Genomic DNA, 20,778 nt, shown 5'->3' on the forward strand with positions numbered 1-20,778 from the left:
ATTGGTACATCGACTGGAGGCAGTATGGGTGGCAGGTGTGGCACTTTATTTGTTCTACTCTTTTCTCTTTGAGTGCTAACTTAACTGCCACCATCTCACTTTTCATTCAAAGGTCTCTGTGGTCTCCTATGAGGTAGCTCAGGGATGCTCCTTATTATTGAATCAGGTTAGTATCTATATGTGATCCTTGTCGGTCATTATAAGATTCTTTGGACTATATTCTGTCTCATACGCAGGCGATACACAGATTGTTTTAAAGTTCTGTAGATCTTCAACTGAGCTCCATTAGTCTATCTAGTGTTGTTTCATTGCTATTCAAGATTGAATAGGTAAACATTTCATCAAAGTTAGTGCTCGAAAAACTGAAGTGAGGATTCCAATACATGAAATCTTTTCTTTTGGCCTAAACATAACAGATCCTTACCTAATGTTATCCAAAGTCAAAATCATAAGCTTTCTAATGAACAAATAAGTGGATTTGGGGGACTAGGTCAATTTGGCTGTCTCCACATGCTTCCCACAAGTGAGAATGCTGGGAAAACTCCTGTGGACTGCAGGGGAAACTCTTGATATTTATTCCCTCACACTGGTGAGCTCCAGCGGCTTGCCAGCTCTTTTGTCCATGGTGAACTATACAAAACGCTTTCTACTTAGGTCTTCCTGGCGAGTGAGTTTGACAACTTTAAATTCTTCGAAATATAGTGGTGAGACTAGTCTTTCTCTTAAGAACTTTTGAGCATGTCTCTTCTATCCGATTGAGCAGTAATTGGCTACCTATTGCCACATGAATTTAATTTAATGCTCTTTGTTACTCTCAACTGTCTTTTCATTCCAAAAAGCCTATTGCCCACCTTCCAGACAACATCCTTAATTGCCTTCTAGCCTACTTTGCTCTGGAACATTGTTCTGTTAAAAAAAAACACACTCCCCAAAACCTGTTTAAAAGCTTTTGTCTGGGAGGAAGAGCATTCTCTGTCCAAGCTCCCCAATTATGGACGAAGTTACCTATCTACTTGCATTCTGTGGACAGTCACAATTTCTTTCATATGGCTCTCAAAGCTCACCTCTTCCATTAATACTCTTATGATTAATGGGTTAACTCAGTCCTAGTGCTAAGAAACCATCAGGTATATGTTGCACGTATAGTAAAATGTATTTATTTATGGATTGAGCGGTTGTGCTTCCTGGTTATACGAGAAGCTCCTGTCCACTGGCCTTCAAAGTTACAGTACACTAATCTCTTTGTAACGCATCTGGTAATGAAACATTCCAAACTAATCAACTACAGGTCACCTCTTCGTTCTAGCCCTTTATCTTTTGTTTACTCCTTGGGATCATGGCATGGGAAGAAGCAATAGTTAGGCATGTTTTCACTTGTTAATATTAACGTTTGGCGTCAGTGATTACACACAAAAATGTATAGTAATGGCATAATCTAATGGCAACAAGACTTTAACTGTATCCTTATCCCTTCTTTTGGAATTTTCATATTGTACGATGTGAATACCACAGAATGGTTGATGCAGCTGGAGGAGAGCTTGTATTAAGAAGTTACCTTGCACTCTTTCCCCTCCAAAGTTTCTTCTCTGCTGGCAAACAACCTGCAGTCATTGACAAATATATAGGAATGTACACATCTAGTTCTGACTCGTCTTTTAATATATTTCTTTTCCCAAATATATATAGCTGTGATGACAGTGACATTGAGGGTTGTATTTAGGCTTGTGGTCAGGACGGACCTATTCTATTACAATTCCTTTTTGGCAGGGGTTCAAAGATTTTCGCTGGATAAATGCAAAGAGCACACTATTAGGATTGAGGATAAGAATTGTATCTTAGTTACATTATTCTGTACCTTGGTACCACGTTAGCTAAAGGTTGGTTTTCAGAATAGTTTGCCAAATTCACAAGATGAGACACAGGAAGGCATCACAGTGTCTATCTGGTAAAGCCTCAATTTATGAAGTAGCCTGTCAACTATATTCATATCACCAAGCCATCTTCAACAACTTAATTTAAGACTTACTCCCAAGATTTCAAATTAGTTACCAATATGTATTAGTCTTGATGGTTATCATGAATTTTTTAAATTATATTTTAGTTTCTGCTAAAGGCAGCCAAATCTGTGTGGGGGGGCCACGATGAGGACAGGGGGAGTAGAAGTGCACACTGTAAGTGCGCATGACAGTTTGGCCGGCTGTCTAAGGCTGGCTAAACCGTCATGCACACTTTGATCTCTCTCCACCCGAGCTGTGTTGTACAGCCGGGTGGAGTAGAAGCACATGCTCCTAGGACCTGAGCTAGTGTTAAGCAAGCCCGCTCAGGCCAATCACGGCACTGCTCTCATGAGATCAGCTTTTTGATTGGCATCTAGAAGCCTGTGCAATGTGCAGGGACCGGAGCAGAAGAACCCCGAGACAGCGGCTGTCAGCGCAGCAGCAGGTAAGTGCTTTTTCCATTTATTATATAATCCCTACCCCCCACACCTCCCGATCCCCCACCTCACCACTTGTTATTAAGGGGAGCCGCTACTGACATGAATCTTGATTCACCAAAACTCCAGGGGTAGCAGAGGTGACATCACACACCCGTGACCTTAATAACATCACAGGAAGTGACATCATCATGACCTTTGACCTTATATCATTACAGGAAGTGAAGCTACAACTTTTAGAGTACTTATTTGGTAATCCTTGGGAACTCTACTCCTTTCTCTTTTTCTTATATAAAAAAAGTATATGTTTTTCTAAAGAGAATATAGTGCTACAGAACACTGATAATACTGGTACCATAATATATTCACACCACAAAGAGCCATAGCTGAATAGTTCCCCAGTGTAAAGCACAATGGGATATCTATTAATGGATCATATGAAGTATTTAAGTTCACATGTATTAATTGACATACACCTTATATTGAATATGAATATATTATTCCAGATTTCCAATACAATTGGTTGCTGGTCATTTACAAGGCTTTTTCAGTTGCGCAACTCACAGAGGTCAAGGTCTTTTCAAGCACACAACTTTTCATGTATTAACAATAATGCAACAAAGTAGTAACTTGTACAAAAATGTGTTAGCTTTGTAGTTATTCTTACCTAATTAGAAGAATATGCATTGCACTGCTGAAATTACTTATTTTGCAAAACCTAAATGTAAAGCCCTGGTCCCAGAGAAAGCTGCAGAAAGAAAACAGGGCTCATTAAGATGCTCCAACATCCCCCCGCCCCCATATGCCCTCATAGGCAAAAAAACACCATGCAATATGCCAGTGCCACAATCTTTCCACTAGTGCTGTCCATATACCATTGGTGATCTTTATGTCAACTATTACCTCTTGTATGTTAGGACCAACATTTGGCCATGGTTGCTCCCCTCACAGTTTGCCATGGTTGTTCTATATTAGGTAAGGAATTACCATTAGCCAGTGCTACCTTTTTGAAATATGTACTCCTAAGCCAATAATTTCCTCCAGTACTCCAGCGACAGCAATTTGTCATGGGTGTCCCCATGTGCCAGGTATAACTCTATCACGTTAGTCTCAGTATCATGCTAAGAATTGTCTCTTGTATGCTAGCCAAGCATTTTGGATGGGGGCGGGGGGAGGCTCTAAAACCACAAATTGCCTTCAGAATGCCAGGGCCAACTGCAGACTTGCAAGCATGACACCACATTCTCTCTCATACTCACTTACATTAACTCACTCATTTACTCTCACTCGGATGTATTAATAAATTATCACAGACTCACTTGGATTCACGCATTCTATCTCATTCATTCCTACGTATTCTCACACTGGCTCACTTATTCTCATTTTTTTGCAGTTGGTCTCACTCACAGTTAGTCTTACTGATACTTTCTCACTCCCTCAAACTCACTTGCACGCAGTCTTATTCTTATTAATTTATTTACACTTATTCCCACTCACTATGAAGAATTAATTCTCACTTACAATTCCGTTCATTCACTGTAACTCACTCACATATTAATGGCCATTAACACTGCCTCACACTCTCTAACAGTCTGCACACTCATTCTTATTCATTTTCACGAACTCACCCTCACTTCCAGTACCTCCCTCACTCACTAATGGTCACTCACTCTAACTCACTTAAAGACCCGGTCTCACTCTTTTACACTCACTTCCAGTCACTCACTCTCTCACTTTAACACACACAAGCTCACACATACTCTATCTCACACAAACACACTCTCACATGCGCACACAGACACAACATACATTTCAAGACATTTACCATAATTTAACTATTAGTGAATATCTTGATCCAGCTCTCAGCGCTACATTTTTTATGACACTAACAGAAAATACAAGGCCAATAATTATTAGTCTACTAAAAATGGTCAGAAAACAAGTTGGTGGTGCCCGATACCCATTAGGAAGATTACAGATTACACTTTATCTTTCTTACAAGTTTCCCTCTTGCTCCCTCTATGTCGCTTTTTGAGTTCTCTCACACCAGTCTCTCTTTATTACTTCTCTTACAACTGCATCCTCACCTTCCACTCTCTTTGAACTTTGTCTCACCTCTCTCACCTATCACCTCTCTCAGATGTCTCTTTCTCACATGTCCACCATCTCTTTCTAGACTTTCTCTTTGTCACACTTCATTCTTCCTCTGATTCTCTCTCTCTTAGCTGCGCCTTTCACATTTTCTGCCTGTCGCATCTCTCACTTGTGTTTTCCTTTTTGTCTCTGTATCTTTTTTGCTTTTTTGCCTTTTGCTGTTATTTTTCACCTGCCAGTGTGGTGTCTCCTCTACCTCTCTTCTAGTCCCTCTACTGTCCCGGCTCATCTATTAACTCTTCCTTTTCCCTCCCTCTGATCTGACAATGTGTGGGAGATTGAGAGCTACATAGACTCCTTTCTTGCCGGCCCTCTCAACTAGCAACAATAAATCAATTATGTTGCAAATGCTATTTTCGGTTTAAGGGCACCCCTTCAGCACAGGCTGCAAAAACAGCCCATAACAGGGCCCCCAGTTCACCAATGTGGTAACATATTGTTTCATTGCAATGTCAGTTTCATTGTTGCTGAGTTTATTCCTGTCAGCCAAAGGTCCCAGTCTGCTGCAGAATATAAAAGTTTAACAAGCATTGGTAATGCATCAGTTTTGCCTATGTGATGAATAAAAAGCTGTTTTTTATCAATTACCGTCCAGGACAAAGAAATGAGCTCCTTGACAAGTATAACTGGAGTGGAGAGGATGTGGTACAGTGGCCAGACTTGCTGACTAGAGAGCTGGGGATCTCAGTTCAAGTCCCAGCGGCACAACATCCTGTGATTCTGGGCAAATCACTTAATCTCTCTGGGTGATAAATTGCGCTAAATAAATTGGCTGAGTGACGAACAAGCAGAAAGAGGCAAAGCTTTATAAAAAATTAAACAAAAAATTGTTCCACCAAAGCGATGGTATCAGTAATTTTGCTATGGGAAACTGATAAGAGAAGCAGAGAGGAACAAGCATGCAGGAAAATATGCTACAGCCAGTACCAAATTATGGATGTGTAAGTGGCAAGCACAGGGCCCAATGAAAAGCCAGGAAAGCAAGGGGGAGGGTTGTAAGCCCCTTTAAAGGTTTGTATTAAAACCAATAGATTTCACAAGCACAGCACAATTCCTGTGCACCCGAAACCTATAAAGTGTTTTGTTCCTGGCTCTGCTGTAAAAATGCCTTGTGTTAGGATCGCAATTCCTGTGCTAGGTGTTGCAGGGGGGATGCAGGTGTCACAGTAGCTACCCCTAGTGACCCTTAACCCCTTCAGTGCCACGCCCTTTCCCCGCCCTGTGCCGGCCGTTGCATTAGCGGGCGGGGTTCATGACGAGATAGTCTCGTCATGGGCACAGCGCAACCGCGGCCCATGACGAGACCATCTCGTCATGGGCACTGAAGAGGTTAAATAACATCCATGAATACACAAAATGAGTACTTTAGAATCTCAGCTGCATCAGTTCCTGCATATTAATTTATATAGCCTTAATCTGGCAAGGCTAATCCTTCTTGTCAGAAGTTCTGTCTCAATCTTAAACTTCCACAGGAATTTACTCCCTATGTATCTATGCCATTTTTTAATGGAGAGATTCGGTGCAGAACAAATAGCATTAAAACACTTGTACTTGTCTTCGTCCTCTGCTTAGGCCTTAAAGGCAGTCTGAAACGACTCAGTGATTTTTTTGTCACTTATATTTCACCTGCCTTGTGCTCTTTTTACCATGGACCTGTAATTATTATTTGTCAGCAACTGAGGCATATGGGAATATTGTTTAAGTATGTCCTCCTATACATTCAGTTGACAAGGTTATTTAAGATTTTTGCTTCAGCCGGGCAGTCTCTATGATTACTTTTCTTTACTACCTCAAAGGCTATGAAGCAGTCGATAGAAACTCCATGTAAGCTTGGTGCTTCGTGCTCAAGAGTTATATTGTGTTTGTGAATCAAATGAGTCTGGAAGGGACTTTTTGAGAGCCTCCTCCCCCTCTTTTGGATCATATAGCCTATGGTTAGAACACTAAATCATCTGAATCATAGTGCATCAAAATATGTTTTTATCATCTTCCTTAAACAGTTGCTTTTTCTGGCAAACATAGATATGCCAGAAGGGGATCCAATCACACCTTCTGTACACACTGCTCAGAACCATGGAGGGGAAGGTAAGTAGGAGGCTGGACCTTGGAATCTACAAGTGGGTGTGGGCATGATGTGCGCCCCATGGTCTTTCATATTTTCAGACTGCTAATGTTTTTCTTTACCATCTTGCTATTGACTACTGCAAGATTCACAACAGTTTGTATTGTAAGGTATTATAAATTAATTATATAGTAGTTCAAGTGAATATACATGGAGGATAACTATTAACTCATGGTGTGATAACTGTTCTAAATTGAAGAAAATTGTAAAACCATATTTCAGGGCTGGTAGTAAATATTTCAGGGGGATACCTCAATAAATTGGCTGAGTTTGCAAACAAAATGCAAAATCGATTGCACAGAAAAAACATTAAGTTGAGGAAAATGAAGTTGTAGACAAATCCTCGAGGCAATAGAAATAGATAAGAGGGTTCATTGGAAAGGAAGGGTGCAGGAGATAATGGTGTCATCCAAGAGGATTTTGCTAGTATCTGACTCTTCTCTAGAGTATTGCAGCTAATTTCTACAGAACATAGATATAACTAACAGTGTATCATTCACACAGATCTCCAAGATATCAGATTTATTGAGGACCTTTATGCTTGAGAGTGCACAGCTCTGGTTTGCACATTTACTGCTTTTATGAAGCTAGACCCATCTTGGTAAGCAGGCTTTCTAATTCTCTTGTTTATTGAGATCATACAGCAAGGACAGTCGCCTGAATCTAAGAAGTATTATCACAATTAAAAAAACAAAAACAAAAAAACAAATAGAGATAGGGACAGTCTAGCGCCATATAGACTGATATCTTTGTTAAATGCCTCAAGCAAATCTTTTGCAAACGTTTTCTCGCACTTTTTTCCTAATTTACACTCTTGTTAAATTGAATTCTGGCGGAACCAATCGTTTTTTGCAAATGACCAATCAATTTGCATTTTTGCATCAATTACTCCAGTGCTATATTATCAAAGCAGGTGGGGGCAGTAATTGTTTATGTAGATTTTCGATGGGTGTTTAACGGAGTGTAACACCTAGCCTTACGGGAAAAGTAAGGATTGGGAGGTTACCTTTTTGCTCCTCTGCAAAAATTGTTGCTGATGTAATCCTTAAAAAGAAAATGCATTGTCATGCAGTGTGGTGGCAAGCATATTAAATAAGGATTAGGTATTAGACACTGGATTGTTTAGAGTTTATATTTTAGAGCTCTCCCAAATAATGCTTATACTGTGCATTGCCTTGTGGCGAAAATAGAAAACTGGAATTCTGCTATATGTATAGTAGATGATGCATTCATTTGGAGCTGACCTCTAGTCTGTCTCCAATGATGGGTGTAAAGGTTGAAATCTGTGCAAGAGAAAATTCTGCTCCTAAAAAAGAAATCATATCACTTGGGGAAAAACCATGAATTCTGTTGATTAGATAGGACACATGTTGAGAGTGATGCTTCCATTATCCGTCTTAATGCTTGCAAAGGATTTATTCTGCAGTATTATAAAGGGCAGTCAATTCAAGTACTTTCAATTTTAAACATTTATATTGTGATTCCTTTGTCACTCTGTTAGTATTTTATAATGAGAAAGTCAATTTAAAGAATTAAAGGAGGCTATCTGAGAATTCTAGCAAAAGCACTAAACCATTTCTCACTGATCCCCCTCTATTGTCTAGTTTGCTGTACTTGGCTATTGTATGCAAACATCCATGGGCAAAAATGGCCAATCTTATTTTGCCCAAGTTAGGAGGCAAACCATATTGCACTAAGGCCGAGGAAATTGTTGCTGAACTATTTGCAAAATCTGAAATAGCTAAATCTATTACGGCAAAACTGCATTTCAGACAAGCACCTGATTGTTTCTCTCGATACTAAACACCTGTTGCTGTAACTATGTGAAGGATAATTTAGCTTTTTTATGTCTTTTGCTCCTAAAGTCACCATGGAGATAGTCTACGTTTACACGAGAAAAAGGAGCGAATTTGGCCGACAATGCAACTTCTCTGACAGGCCAGCCGAGCTCCATGTTGACATACTTCCAGATCCAGGCCAGGCTGCCAACTATATTGACAGAAATCCATGCGACATTGCAATCCAGTGTGCATATGATATGTCTGAACATGAGGTAACTTCAAATGACTTGGAGAAACATTTGCAAATGGGAAACTGGGCATCACAAAGAACTAGAGTTGGAGGAATGAGATTATGTGCTCCTCTCCCTGTCTCACTACCTTCCCTTGGTGTTTGTAAATTAAATATATAGTACATCAGCTGTTCTATCCAAATGTTGTTGTGTCTTATCCCAGAATAATCATTTGTGCCTTTTGTTCAAAGCTATATACAGAGAACAATTCTACGTATCTAGATATTGTGATTGTAATTTCCATCTGATTGTTTTGAATAATTTGTCGCATAGGGCTTTGAATTAAAAACAGTCATGCAATCCATAACTATCCCACCAAATAGATTACTTAGGACGTCATATTGTTCATAACAATATATAAGGACACCTAAAAGGTAAAGTAATTAAAAACAACACATAATCAAACCAATTATTAATGTTACATTCATGCTTGTCTCTGCAAAGTGCAAGGGTAATGTGATATATAATATCATCAGTTCTGTTTCATTTAGGGTGACGTCTTGAGTATTGCGTTTGATGTGGGGGTTATTTCAATGGTTCTTCGCTTTTAATTTGTAACAACTGTACTTTGACTGTGTTTCTAGGTGAATCTCGGTTGCTAGGTGAAACATACAGTGATCCTTTCCCCCACTAGACTGTAACAGCTGTCCCACATATAGTGGCCGACAGGAGCTTGCAGTGAGGTTATATATCCTCAACTGTGTTTTTTTTCCATGACCTATTCTTTGCCTGCATCAGAACACTCTTCCATGGGGATGGATGCCTACATGCTTATTCATTTTGTGTTCCTTTTCAGATTCCTTTGTGACAAATCAGTGTACTATTGCCAAACTTTTTGCTGTCTATTGCCATGTTTCTTATAAAAGTATCTTCAATTACCTATTGATTCCGAAGTGTTGTCATTGTGCTTTGCATAGAGGTTTTTCACCAGCACAAACTCCAGCGTTTTGACTTATTATTGTCTGTATTCCAAAATGTAATTCGTCCTGTTGCATTCTCTTATTCAGCGCCAAGACGAACACTGGGGTAAACACGAGCGTTACAAATACACTTATTATGTTGTTATGTTTTTCTCCTATTCCAGACACATCCTGTCTCCCCAATAAGAAACTGCTGCAAAATCTGCAGAACTCAATCCACGAACTAGGAATAATATTTGCCATCATGCATGTCACTTTATATTTCCTACATTTGTATAGAGCACATTTCCATTTACATAACATTTTATCTCTACTGGCGGTCCATAATTTGCATTTCCACACAGCTCTGGTATTTTGGACAGAATTGACTGTGGTTTGCAGAGGCCGTTCTTTTATGTTTTGAGTGTTTGATTGTTTGATGGTGAGTTTGATCGACAGTGTAGCAAAGGTGTGGCACATTATGTGCAGTCCTATGGGAGCGAGATCTGCTTTTTACGTACTTGTAAACCACTGGGTTTATTTTGTGTTGTCTGCCTTGGTACAGCTATTTATTTCGTGCCTGCTGTGCCTCTTGTAGTTATTTTTTTGAATTTGTTTATTTTATATTTTGATATGTTTCATCAACGTACACATTAGTATGCCATACGGAGGAAACATAACTTAACACCCCCCCCCACCTGCACCATTATCATTTGTGCACAACTACAAAATGCAGTAATCACGTCTGAAAATTTTACATATTCCCAGTAGTCACTTAATCACTTACGTTGAAAAAGTTTCATTATATAACTTTGAGTTCCCAGACAGCGGCACTACAAGGCAGGTGTCTGCTTAGGCACGGCCTAGCATTGTCGAAGTTGTCCCACCATGTTCCAAGCAGTTGAAAACAGGTTGAACACAAGTATAGTACGCAAATCTGAATGACCATCCATAAGCCACACTGAGCGTGGCCAGGAGCAACGTACCATAGCATTCAAGCATACAGTTACGTAGCAGCTGCAGTCGTTCTGGGCTGTGTACGATGACAAGAGGAGCAGCCATTTTGTAGCAGGCAAATCAACAGCAAAATTCACGCAGCTAAGGCAAGAAATAGTGGCAACCCACCGAAGACGCTAGAAAAAATAGAATGAATAAATGCTGGTATCACACCGTATATAGTTTGGAAAGAGGTTACAAGGCCAGAGCCGACAAGTTTTAAAAAAATGTGCCAAGCCAGCAGTATGCGAAGCATTGAAAATAGTATTAATCAATTCACCGAAATCCTGTGGAAGGTCAGTATTCAAAAGGGCTTGTACTTCTGTCCGGGTGTTAGCCACCTGGAGGACGAATGTCTCATGGGCAGATGTGAGCGCAACTTCTTTTTGGGATAATAGTGCTCTTATTCTGCTCAACTTATTAAAGTCTTCTTTCAAGGTCGGAATGGAAGGCCAGATTGAGTTATCGAGCCTCCTGTATGGAGGTGGAAAAAAGCACATTTTTGCAGCAAACCACGCACTGTGAGACGGTCACAATGTAAGGGATGCCAGCTAGCACGCCGCAGCATTCTTCATTATTTAAAAGCAGATAACTACTGTTCGCTAGCAGAGTAAAAGTTGGTGTAATGGCTGGCACTGGAGTACCTTTCAAAACACACGCAAGATTCGGTGCGGTAAGATTACAAGCGCCATGCAATTGTATGTTTTTGCAGACAAGGGAGTGTGCAATCCAGGACTCACATGATTCACCAGTTAGGTAAACCTCTTTATCATCCCTCAGGCATCTATATGTGAAAGGTAAAAACCACACTTCGTGAAGGAAAGTTCCACCCAAGGGTTCAAAGTGGCCTAGCGGGTAATGCTTCATGCAGGAGGTAAATTTAAACAAAGAAAAAGGCAGAGTTATTACTCCGTGGATGAGCCAGACTGCAGAGTCCGTTTCGGCCACGGAGAAGGGCAAAGGGTCTATCTTTTCAATATGTAAAAGAGAGTATGTAGCATCTTTCATAGACATAAACTGCTGTTTGTCAGTCAAGTTAAAATTCAAAAATAGAGCTGAAGCTTTCAAATAATCCCATGGTACTTTTCCCATCTTCAGTGTTTGCAAAGTCCATGCAAACTGTATTACTGAACGTAATTGATTTTGACCATGATACAAAACAGACACTTCCTCCTGTACAATATCTACGACAGACAAAACAATATTATCTAGTGTAAAAATGCGGGAAGAAAGTGTGTTAAAACTATTGTCAACAACAGCAAGTACCTTTTCTAGGTTAGCTTGATCTATTGCCCTTACACGTGATGCTGCTTCAATTTGCGATAGTTTACATATTTCATTGTAAGCTGCATAAACAAATCTTTTAGGTCTTGGACCAACAGGCCCTTTTATAAAATCGGCCAAATCGATGTCGCCTGATAACAAGGACAAATGGTGTTTAACTGATGCTAGTGTCGAGCGCTGCAACCAATTTTGACATCATTTCCCAACAGAATAGGTGGCAACCGAATGTGTGGTAGAAAAACGTGGATCAGGTTTATCCTGAATGTAGCCAGGGGCCTTTTTATAAAAACGTAATTGGCGAGCATCAGAGCCGATCGGCCAACTTAGCCAACTTAGCCACCCTAGTGGGTCTAGACTAGAAATAATAAATGTAACATTTGTGATTAACGCTTGTAATTGTTCAATGGAGTAATTGGTATTACTGCTCCAGTTATGATATGCATCCAGTGGTGGAATAGTGGGGCCATTCATCTGCTTCACGGAAGCCAAACCAAAACAAGTAGTTTGATAAACCGAATCATTTAAAAATAAAATTTGTGTTGGGATGAGGCTCGCGCGATGTAAAGCTTCTGTGCCCCGTACCTGCCAGGATTTAGAACCCCAGACCGATTTTAAATCAACTGTGGCTTTCCACAGATCATAGCCACCCACTGACAATTCAGCAATAAAGGAATTGGAATATAACAATTTAGTGTGGGTGAGCATTACCTTAGGATTGGACGTAGAATTCAATATAAAATAGTAAGACACCGGGTTGGACCTATCAAAATTCCTAAAATGTGTACATTTATTTAATAGAGTTTTTGAGCTGCCTTCCACCGGGGTCGGGCAATGTTCCCACTGTGTATAATAAAAAAAAATTCTAAATGTATTGGCTTTATGTAGAAAATGATGTCCATAATGCTGGTAGCAAACAAATCCGCATAATTTGCGGTATTTAAATTTAAATCTTCAGCATCAAATGCAGCATAATACTTCAAATCTAAAAATAAAGATTGTATGGCTTGTACATCCCAATCATCAGAACATATGTTTTGTTTCATTACATCACCCATTGAAACACGAAGTACATTTGGAACATTAGTAATCTCTGTAGGACCATGAATTTGGAACTCCACCGTATCCCAGACAATGCCATCTGCAACCGGCCAGGCGGAGATGTAGACAAAAGTCTGGTCTCTTTTCATGATGTGAGAAGATGAGTGCGGAGCCAAAGTTCCATCAACCAGTTTGACAGCAGAGCGTTCTGGTAGGTAGTGACCGTTGATGAGAAGGAAAAAAACACAAACCCAATGGACATGAATACAAAAATGGCGATCAGCACCAATCAGATGTATGTCTAAGGAGGAACCAAATATGTCTGTTTGAACCTGGAGATAAAAAAAACTGGAATTTGGTAGGGGCCGATGATGATGTGGAGTTCGAGTCAAAGAAAAAACGTGACTGGTTAAGGGTGTCTGGTTGCAAACCAGGCAATGACTCGCTTGTGGGAGAAGTATATTCAGTTTCATCATTACAACTGGAGGTCCATGGGTTTAGCAACGGATTAGCAACAGAGTCCATCTCTATGGCAGTGTCATTTCTTGCGGTGTCATATGCGCCAATCACAAAATTCCTTGCAATTGCTGGACATGAAGAAGCAGGTGTTATACTATTCAGGATCGGCCAGATGTTGTAGCTTGACATTGTCCACTGAGATATATCTGTTGCCTTTGCGACCAGAAAGAGGTGGTAAAATGACAGTACGAGTACCCTTCACGCCAAGCACTGGAACAGGTGCATGATAAGAGAGGCCAAACTCTTTTCTGTTCACCACCTTCTCTCGGACCAGATCTCCGACTTTGGGTAGCCAGCTGACTACCGGAGTCTGCAGTGCAGCATCAGTGGCAGGGGGTAAATGTTCCTTTACAAGACTGTCCCGAGTCTCTTGTAGATTCTGTAATACAGCAGAATGATTATCTACGTCAATGGCTGCGGAAGCCGCCGCCATGTCTAGACCATCAAGGTCTGGCACAAACATTTTCATGCCAAAGAGCATTTCGTATGGGGTCCACCCACGCAGAGAGCTTCTAGGGATATTATTTAGTGCACATTGTACGCTATACAAATGGGTGAACCAGTTCCTGCCAGTACCTAAGACTCTAGCTGTCAAGGATTGCTTTAAGTCACAGTTCATTCGCTCCACAATTGAGTTGCCCTCAGGCATATATGGAGACGAAAATTTTACCTGCACCCCCAAAGACCTCATGGCTTCCTTGTACGCCTTAGAGGCGAATGCTGGACCCTGGTGTGAATGTAAGGTGCCACATGCAAAAATTCCCACAAAGACACGCAAATCCCTGATGACAGTTCGAACGTCAGCACTTCGTTGTGGCCAAATCCACAGAAAACGTGTGCATGAATCTACTGCAACTAAGATGAATTTATAGGCAGTATCTGAAGAAAAAGGACCGTAGTGATCTAGGTAAACACTACCAAATGGTTTATTAGAAATGCATAGCTGTGTTTGTGGTGGGCGTGCAACCGTAGATGGTTTAATCTGTTGACAAATGTCACAAGAAAGCACATAATTCTGGGTTAGTTTATATAAACCACGCCACCAGTAATGCTGCTGCAAGATAGAAACAGTCGCAGCCACTACAGCATGGGCTGAAGCCATGCTTCAGCCCATGCTGGAGTGGGCTGAAGTGCGGCTGTTATCAGTGCCAACGTTATTTATTCGCACATAAGGAACTTTATCGGGACTTAACTGATAAGAGTATTTTGAAGGGAAACCCTGCGAGAAATCACCACCATTCTCGGTAGCAGCAATGGCTGCCAAAATGTCATCATCAATCTTATCCATGGATCTTGTAACTGCTGCTACTAGACACGTGGCTAATGCTGATTTAGCTGCTTTATCAGCCAAACTATTGCCGACCGCGTGTGCTCCCACGCGCTGGTGGCCAAGAGTATGAATCACATGTGTGAGTGGCAGACGTTCTTTAAGAGCTGCAACTCTAACCCAAAGCATCTTATGCTTAATTGCGCTGCCTTTGGAATCGCAATAGTCATTTTGAGACCAAAAGAAGAAGTTGTCATTGTAAGACTGAACACAGTATAATGAATCACTTACAATCAAAGTAGTCACATTAGGATCTGCAAACTCAAATGCAAGTAGCAAAGCCCACAGCTCGGCTAATTGGGCTGTACAGTCACCTAGTGCCTGTGTGTGAACAACAGTGGACTTGAACTCTCCGTTCACCATGGTACCTGCCACAATCGCACAGGCTGTGGAATAAGAATGTTTTGATCCTGTAGCCGGCTGTGCCGAACCGTCGGTGTATATTATACAATGGTACTCCTCAAGTGGGCGCATCGACATAGGAGGAAGATGAACAAATTCATACTGTAAAAACTCCCGAGTCTGCAGTGAGGAGTCGAAGATAAACGTGACATCCGGAGAGGTCAAAGAAGTAGCCTATTGTATCCACTGGGGATGTAAAGCCTTTGAGTTTGGTACACTTGCTTTTGTCACTGCTTCCAGAGCAGGATACAGTGTCCCAACCGAAATTTGTTTCCCCTGTGCCAGTGCACGTTCCTTCAGGATCGACATCTGGACAGCTGTCAAGACTTTTTCAACAGTGGAAAATCGCTGTTCTGCTGAAGTGTACAAATGTGACTTGTAAGCAATAGTTATTGTGTCACCTTCATTATATGTCAAGTAAGTGAAACCACCTGCCCCTGGCACGATTCGTATCACCAGGTTGGTATGGTTATCACGTGTTAACAAGTATTTAGATTCAAGAAGATCAGACTGCAAAGATTGCAGTATAGCTGAATGTTCCGGAAGCCAGCAGGCTTTTGGAAAAGTAGGTTGTATCAAAGCATACAAAGGCTTGATACGCTGGGCATATTTGGGAATATAAGTACGACCAAAATTTAAAAATCCCAGCAAAGATTGTAGTTTTTTCAGGGTTGTAGGTGGTCGCAAACATGCGCATTTCTCCAGGAAGTGAGGCGCTAAACCTCGACCTTCATTATTAAGCTCGTAGCCCAAGAACAACACAGTATACTCTACAATGTGCGATTTTGCAAAGTTAACTTTGTAACCATGGTCCGCAAACAAAATAATGAGGCGTTCATGCGACAAAGATGCTGCCATAATTTGTCATCTGTGAGATAAATATCATTAACGTATGAGTACGCATCTGGGTCTATGTTGTCTAACAAAGAGACACAAAAGGGGGTGGTGATGGACGGAGCATCAGAACCAATCAAACACTCACACCCAGTCAACAGATCTGGGTTTGATCCATCACCGTTCTTTAGCCCACTCTGCCACCCTAGTTCAGACATGGCCATATGCAAATCAGTCTGACCCTGTTCCTCATGAGAACAGTCCAGCCCGAACTGCCAAGCCATGCCTTCCCTGGACCGGAAACAAGCTTCCTAGGATCGGTTTCTGGCATTTCAGCTGTCTTCAGCCAGGCTTGCTTGAATCCAGTGGCAAAGTGAGCAAGGGACTCAACGTCTGAGCATACCCTGCCAACTTATGGCAAACAAAGCGGTACAAAAGGGGGTGGTGATGGACGGAGCATCAGAACCAATCAAACACTCACACCCAGTCAACAGATCTGGGTTTGATCCATCACCGTTCTTTAGCCCACTCTGCCACCCCAGTTCAGACATGGCCATATGCAAATCAGTCTGACCCTGTTCCTCATGGGAACAGTCCAGCCCGAACTGCCAAGCCATGCCTTCCCTGGACCGGAAACAAGCTTCCTAGGACCGGTTTCTGGCATTTCAGCCGTCTTCAGCCAGGCTTGCTTGAATCCAGTGGCAAAGTGAGCAAGGGACTCAACGTCTGAGCATACCCTGCCAACTTATGGCGAACAAAGCGGTACAAAAGGGGGTGGTGATGGACGGAGCATCAGAACCAATCAAACACTCACACCCAGTCAACAGATATGGGTTTGATCCATCACCGTTCTTTAGCCCACTCTGCCACTGCCACCCCACAAAGAGACAACACGGGCGGCGAAAACTCCTGGGCTGTTTTTATAGCCCGCGGCTAGACACCTAAATTGTTTTTGTTTTCCGCCGGCGGTAAATGCTGTCCAATGACTTGATATGGGGGACAGATTGTGACTGAAAAAGCCATTGGAAATTCTAAGGGTTGTTTTATATTTTTTACGTACAAGACTGTCTACAAGAGCAGAACTATGGGTATTCTGATCCGCAAAGGTGCGACAATGAGAGTTCAAATGCCGGTAATCCAATACAATGCAGTACGACCCATCGGGCTTGGTTATTCATCGGTGAGACACATGTTTCAATAACTCCATGATACTCTAATTGATCTAGAATCTCAGAAATGGAAGCCTTTGCCTCTCGCCGGAGGGAATATTGGGGTTGAGGCTACGGCATAGACTGCAAAGGTATCTCATGCGGGGGAGAATCTTTATCCCAGCCCACCTGAGTACAGTAAAGTGCTGGTGCAAGCACCATTCCCATTCTTCTGCAGAAGCCTGTGCTTGCTCCTTGGAGATGTTGTGCGAAAAACTAGGGAGTATTACCTCCTCCCCCTTTGGAGCGGCTAGAACAAAAGGCGGGGGCCAATCTGCCTCTGCCAACAAAATGTCATATGAAGAAGTCAGATTTTCCCAAAAATCCCTTTAACTACACGTTGTATGTCACCTTCAATCAGAATAACTATTTCATATAATTTGTCAGGGGGAGCCACTTGAGTATCAGAAGTTTCAACCGTAATGGGCTTTGTCTAGGGGACCCCGTACCTCAAAGTCGAGATGCAAAGCTTTACATCTCTGGACAAGCACAGCTCTTCTGTTCTGGAAACATTTTCTCTAAGTGCCTAAATGTGCATCCTGTGCAATATTAAAAGGCACTGAAATTCAATATTGCAGCTGTGTTCTATGTTGTGCCTAATGTTCGTGGGAAAACAGAGCCATGTAGTAATGTGTGCAAAAGTGGCAAAATGGTAGCCAAGCATATACAAACTAATGCTAACTTAGCAATGTCCGTTGTTGATCCCATATCTTCACTACACCTCCAGGTCATGGCCCCACTTTTCCCTCAAAGCCACCAATGGATCTGGTATGTTTATTACTAAAGCCTTGTAAGTGCCAGACTCTCTTCTCACAGGGGTTGATAAATCCACTCGACCGCTCGCATTTGCGAGGTAAATTTAATGAGGTCGAGCTATTTTTAGGTCCTACTCACCCTTTCTGGCGAGTTGGAAAACATACTAACTTTTGTCCTCTGTCTTTGAAAACGGAGCAAATGTGACAAGATAACAAGATTTAAAGGCCTTTTTATTGCTCACAAAGCAAATGAGCAATAAAGATGCCTTTAAATCTTGTTATCTTGTCACATTTGCACCGCTTTCAGAGACGGAGGTCAAGTAGGTTACTGTTAGGTCGAGGAGATTTTTCAATGGTACTAGACCTGCAGGACTAGTACCATTTTTCAGATTTTTCGAGCCATGTTGAAGTCTGGGAGAGAAGAAAGCCTATCTTTGTACACATCATATGCATGTCTCCATTGCAAGTAGAGGGAGAGTTGCGATTTGTGGAGTTTAAACGTCTCCGTCTTTTGCTTATATGATAGCATATGATCTGAAGCGCCGACATCTCTTACCTTAGCTATTCCAATGTTATTCCAGGCATGGAACCCAATAATCAGGAATCTTTAGGGTGCCATATTCCATACGATAGAGGTATTTCCCTTGCCATTTTCCCTTCCTAATCCATCCATCTACGCACTGATCGCTAACTGTCTAAGAGTATGGCTGCTATTGGAGGCAGCGATTGGGGACTCCTGGACCCATATTATTACCAACTATAGCCAGTGGTTTTCAAGTGATGCAACTTCTGTTCTAACTGCCTAGTCGTTTCTGGCCCTGAAGATCCAGTCATTGATAGGTAGCAGTTGGGAAGCCAAATAGTACAGCTTAAATCAACAACCCCCATTCTAACATCGAATGGAGATTGTATGCACTTCCTGTAAGGGCTTCCTGCCCATATGTAGCTATTCAACGTGGATTCAATATAGGAAATTCGAATGGGGGAACCATATAAGGTTAATTTTGTAGCATATACAGGACTTAAGGGAGAGCTATCATCTTAAAGAGTGCCTTACCTCCCCAGGATATGCAAGAGTAGACTGCTCCATGCGGACATACCATCTTTACGTTTCTGAGTGAGAGAGCAACAATCAGGTCCCAACTATCCTGCTAGTCCCTGGCTATTGTCACGCCAAGTTAGCAAAAACCTTCTTGCCTATTTGGGAGCCCTAAGCCAATTTCCCCAACTAATGGGACAACCAGTGACTTATCCCAATTGACCCTAAGGCTTCCCCAGTCAATTTCAGTATTTGCATGAATCTGGTTAATATGAGGTCCGGCTTCTGTACATACAACAGAACGCCATCTGTGTGATAGGAGATGTGGACCTCAAAGCATCCGCCCCAGTCAGTATCCCACACCTGCGCGTCACACCTTATCCAGTCCTCCATGGCGCCATGGGAAATAGAGGGCAACCTTGCTGAGTCCCCTGCACTATTTGGAAGGGCCTTAACAACACACCATTTATTCTCACTCTTGCTTAGGGGGAATAATAAAGGACCTTTATGCACTCCCTTAAGTAAGGCCCAAAGATTGTATGTTCCATCATTTGGTGTTGGAACAGCCATTCGATTGAATCAAAGCCCCTCTCAAAATCCTATAATGCCAGAGCCGTTGGGTCCTGTAGCACACCCACATAAGCCAACACCAGATGGAAATGATGGAGACAATGCCTTGTGCCCCGTCTGGGCTTAAATCCATTTTGATCCATGCTGATTAGGGGATGCACTTGAACCGGTCTGTTGGCCCGTCTGTTGGGGCGCAGTTTTCCCCTCCACATTAAGCAAGGATATCTGTCTGTATGAGGCGCAATCAGTAGGTGATATGTCTGGATTAAGGAGGACTATGATGGTGGCACAATAGAAAACGTATTCCCTTGGAATAACTATCAACCAGTGAGCCACATTCAACCATACATCAAGCAAACTACTTAAATAAATGTATGCTTTTGACAACCCCACATATAATTATAAAAATCACAAATTTATAAAAAATCATAAAATGTATTTAATGTACATTAACAATAACCATTAGTGCAAATCTTTAAAAAAAACAGAAAACACTGTCCACAATTCATAAAAACAATTCATATGATAAGTCAATCAACAAAATAAAGAGACAACAACAGGTGACATATTAAAAATCAACAGCAAAATGTTAATTCGATTGAATCTATATTGCAGTCATATCATATAGAAAATTCTTTGACTCAATATTTCCTAGAATTTAAGACCACAGAAGCGTCGATGCGTTTCGGTGTGCAAGCAAATATAGCACCACCTTCATCAGGACTTTTCACGATAATTGTCTCTTTATGAGGAATAGCACATATTCATGTGTGCCTGTGTTGAAAAAAAAAATACATATATCAAATATTGTATAAACAGTGTATCTCCCTATCCCTGAAAGTTACAAACAAAAACACATTGCTCTATCGTAGTGCTACAAATTTCCTAAAATACTTCTACATCCAACCCAGCATTACATCATATTTATAATTACAGTAGGGTTCTCGAAAAGAGGTTCTTTTTTAAACACCACTTATTCCATACCATTCAATGAAAGACAAAGAGTCTTACAACAATCGACCATTAAGGTTAGGGGTTTGATAGTCCTACTCCTATTTACAGGGTCTAAGTGTATCTCATCAGTTATATCACCAGACCTCTAGATACGTTAATCTTATATGTGTTT

General features: G+C 41.4%; 1 protein-coding gene across 3 annotated transcripts in view; it reads left to right on the forward strand.

Annotated features, from left to right (window-relative positions):
- Positions 1-20,778, forward strand: part of DNAI2 (dynein axonemal intermediate chain 2) — a 315,671-nt gene that overhangs the window by 16,479 nt on the left and 278,414 nt on the right. For all 3 annotated transcript variants that reach the window (XM_085617361.1, XM_085617360.1, XM_085617362.1), the window contains exon 2: positions 8,576-8,763. In XM_085617361.1, the coding sequence (XP_085473487.1) occupies positions 8,581-8,763 (183 nt within the window). In that variant the 5' untranslated portion in view covers positions 8,576-8,580. The remainder of the gene's footprint in view (positions 1-8,575; positions 8,764-20,778) is intronic.

Source organism: Triturus cristatus, chromosome 7 (genome assembly GCF_964204655.1).
Source record: "Triturus cristatus chromosome 7, aTriCri1.1, whole genome shotgun sequence".
Classification (NCBI taxonomy): Eukaryota; Metazoa; Chordata; class Amphibia; order Caudata; family Salamandridae; genus Triturus; species Triturus cristatus.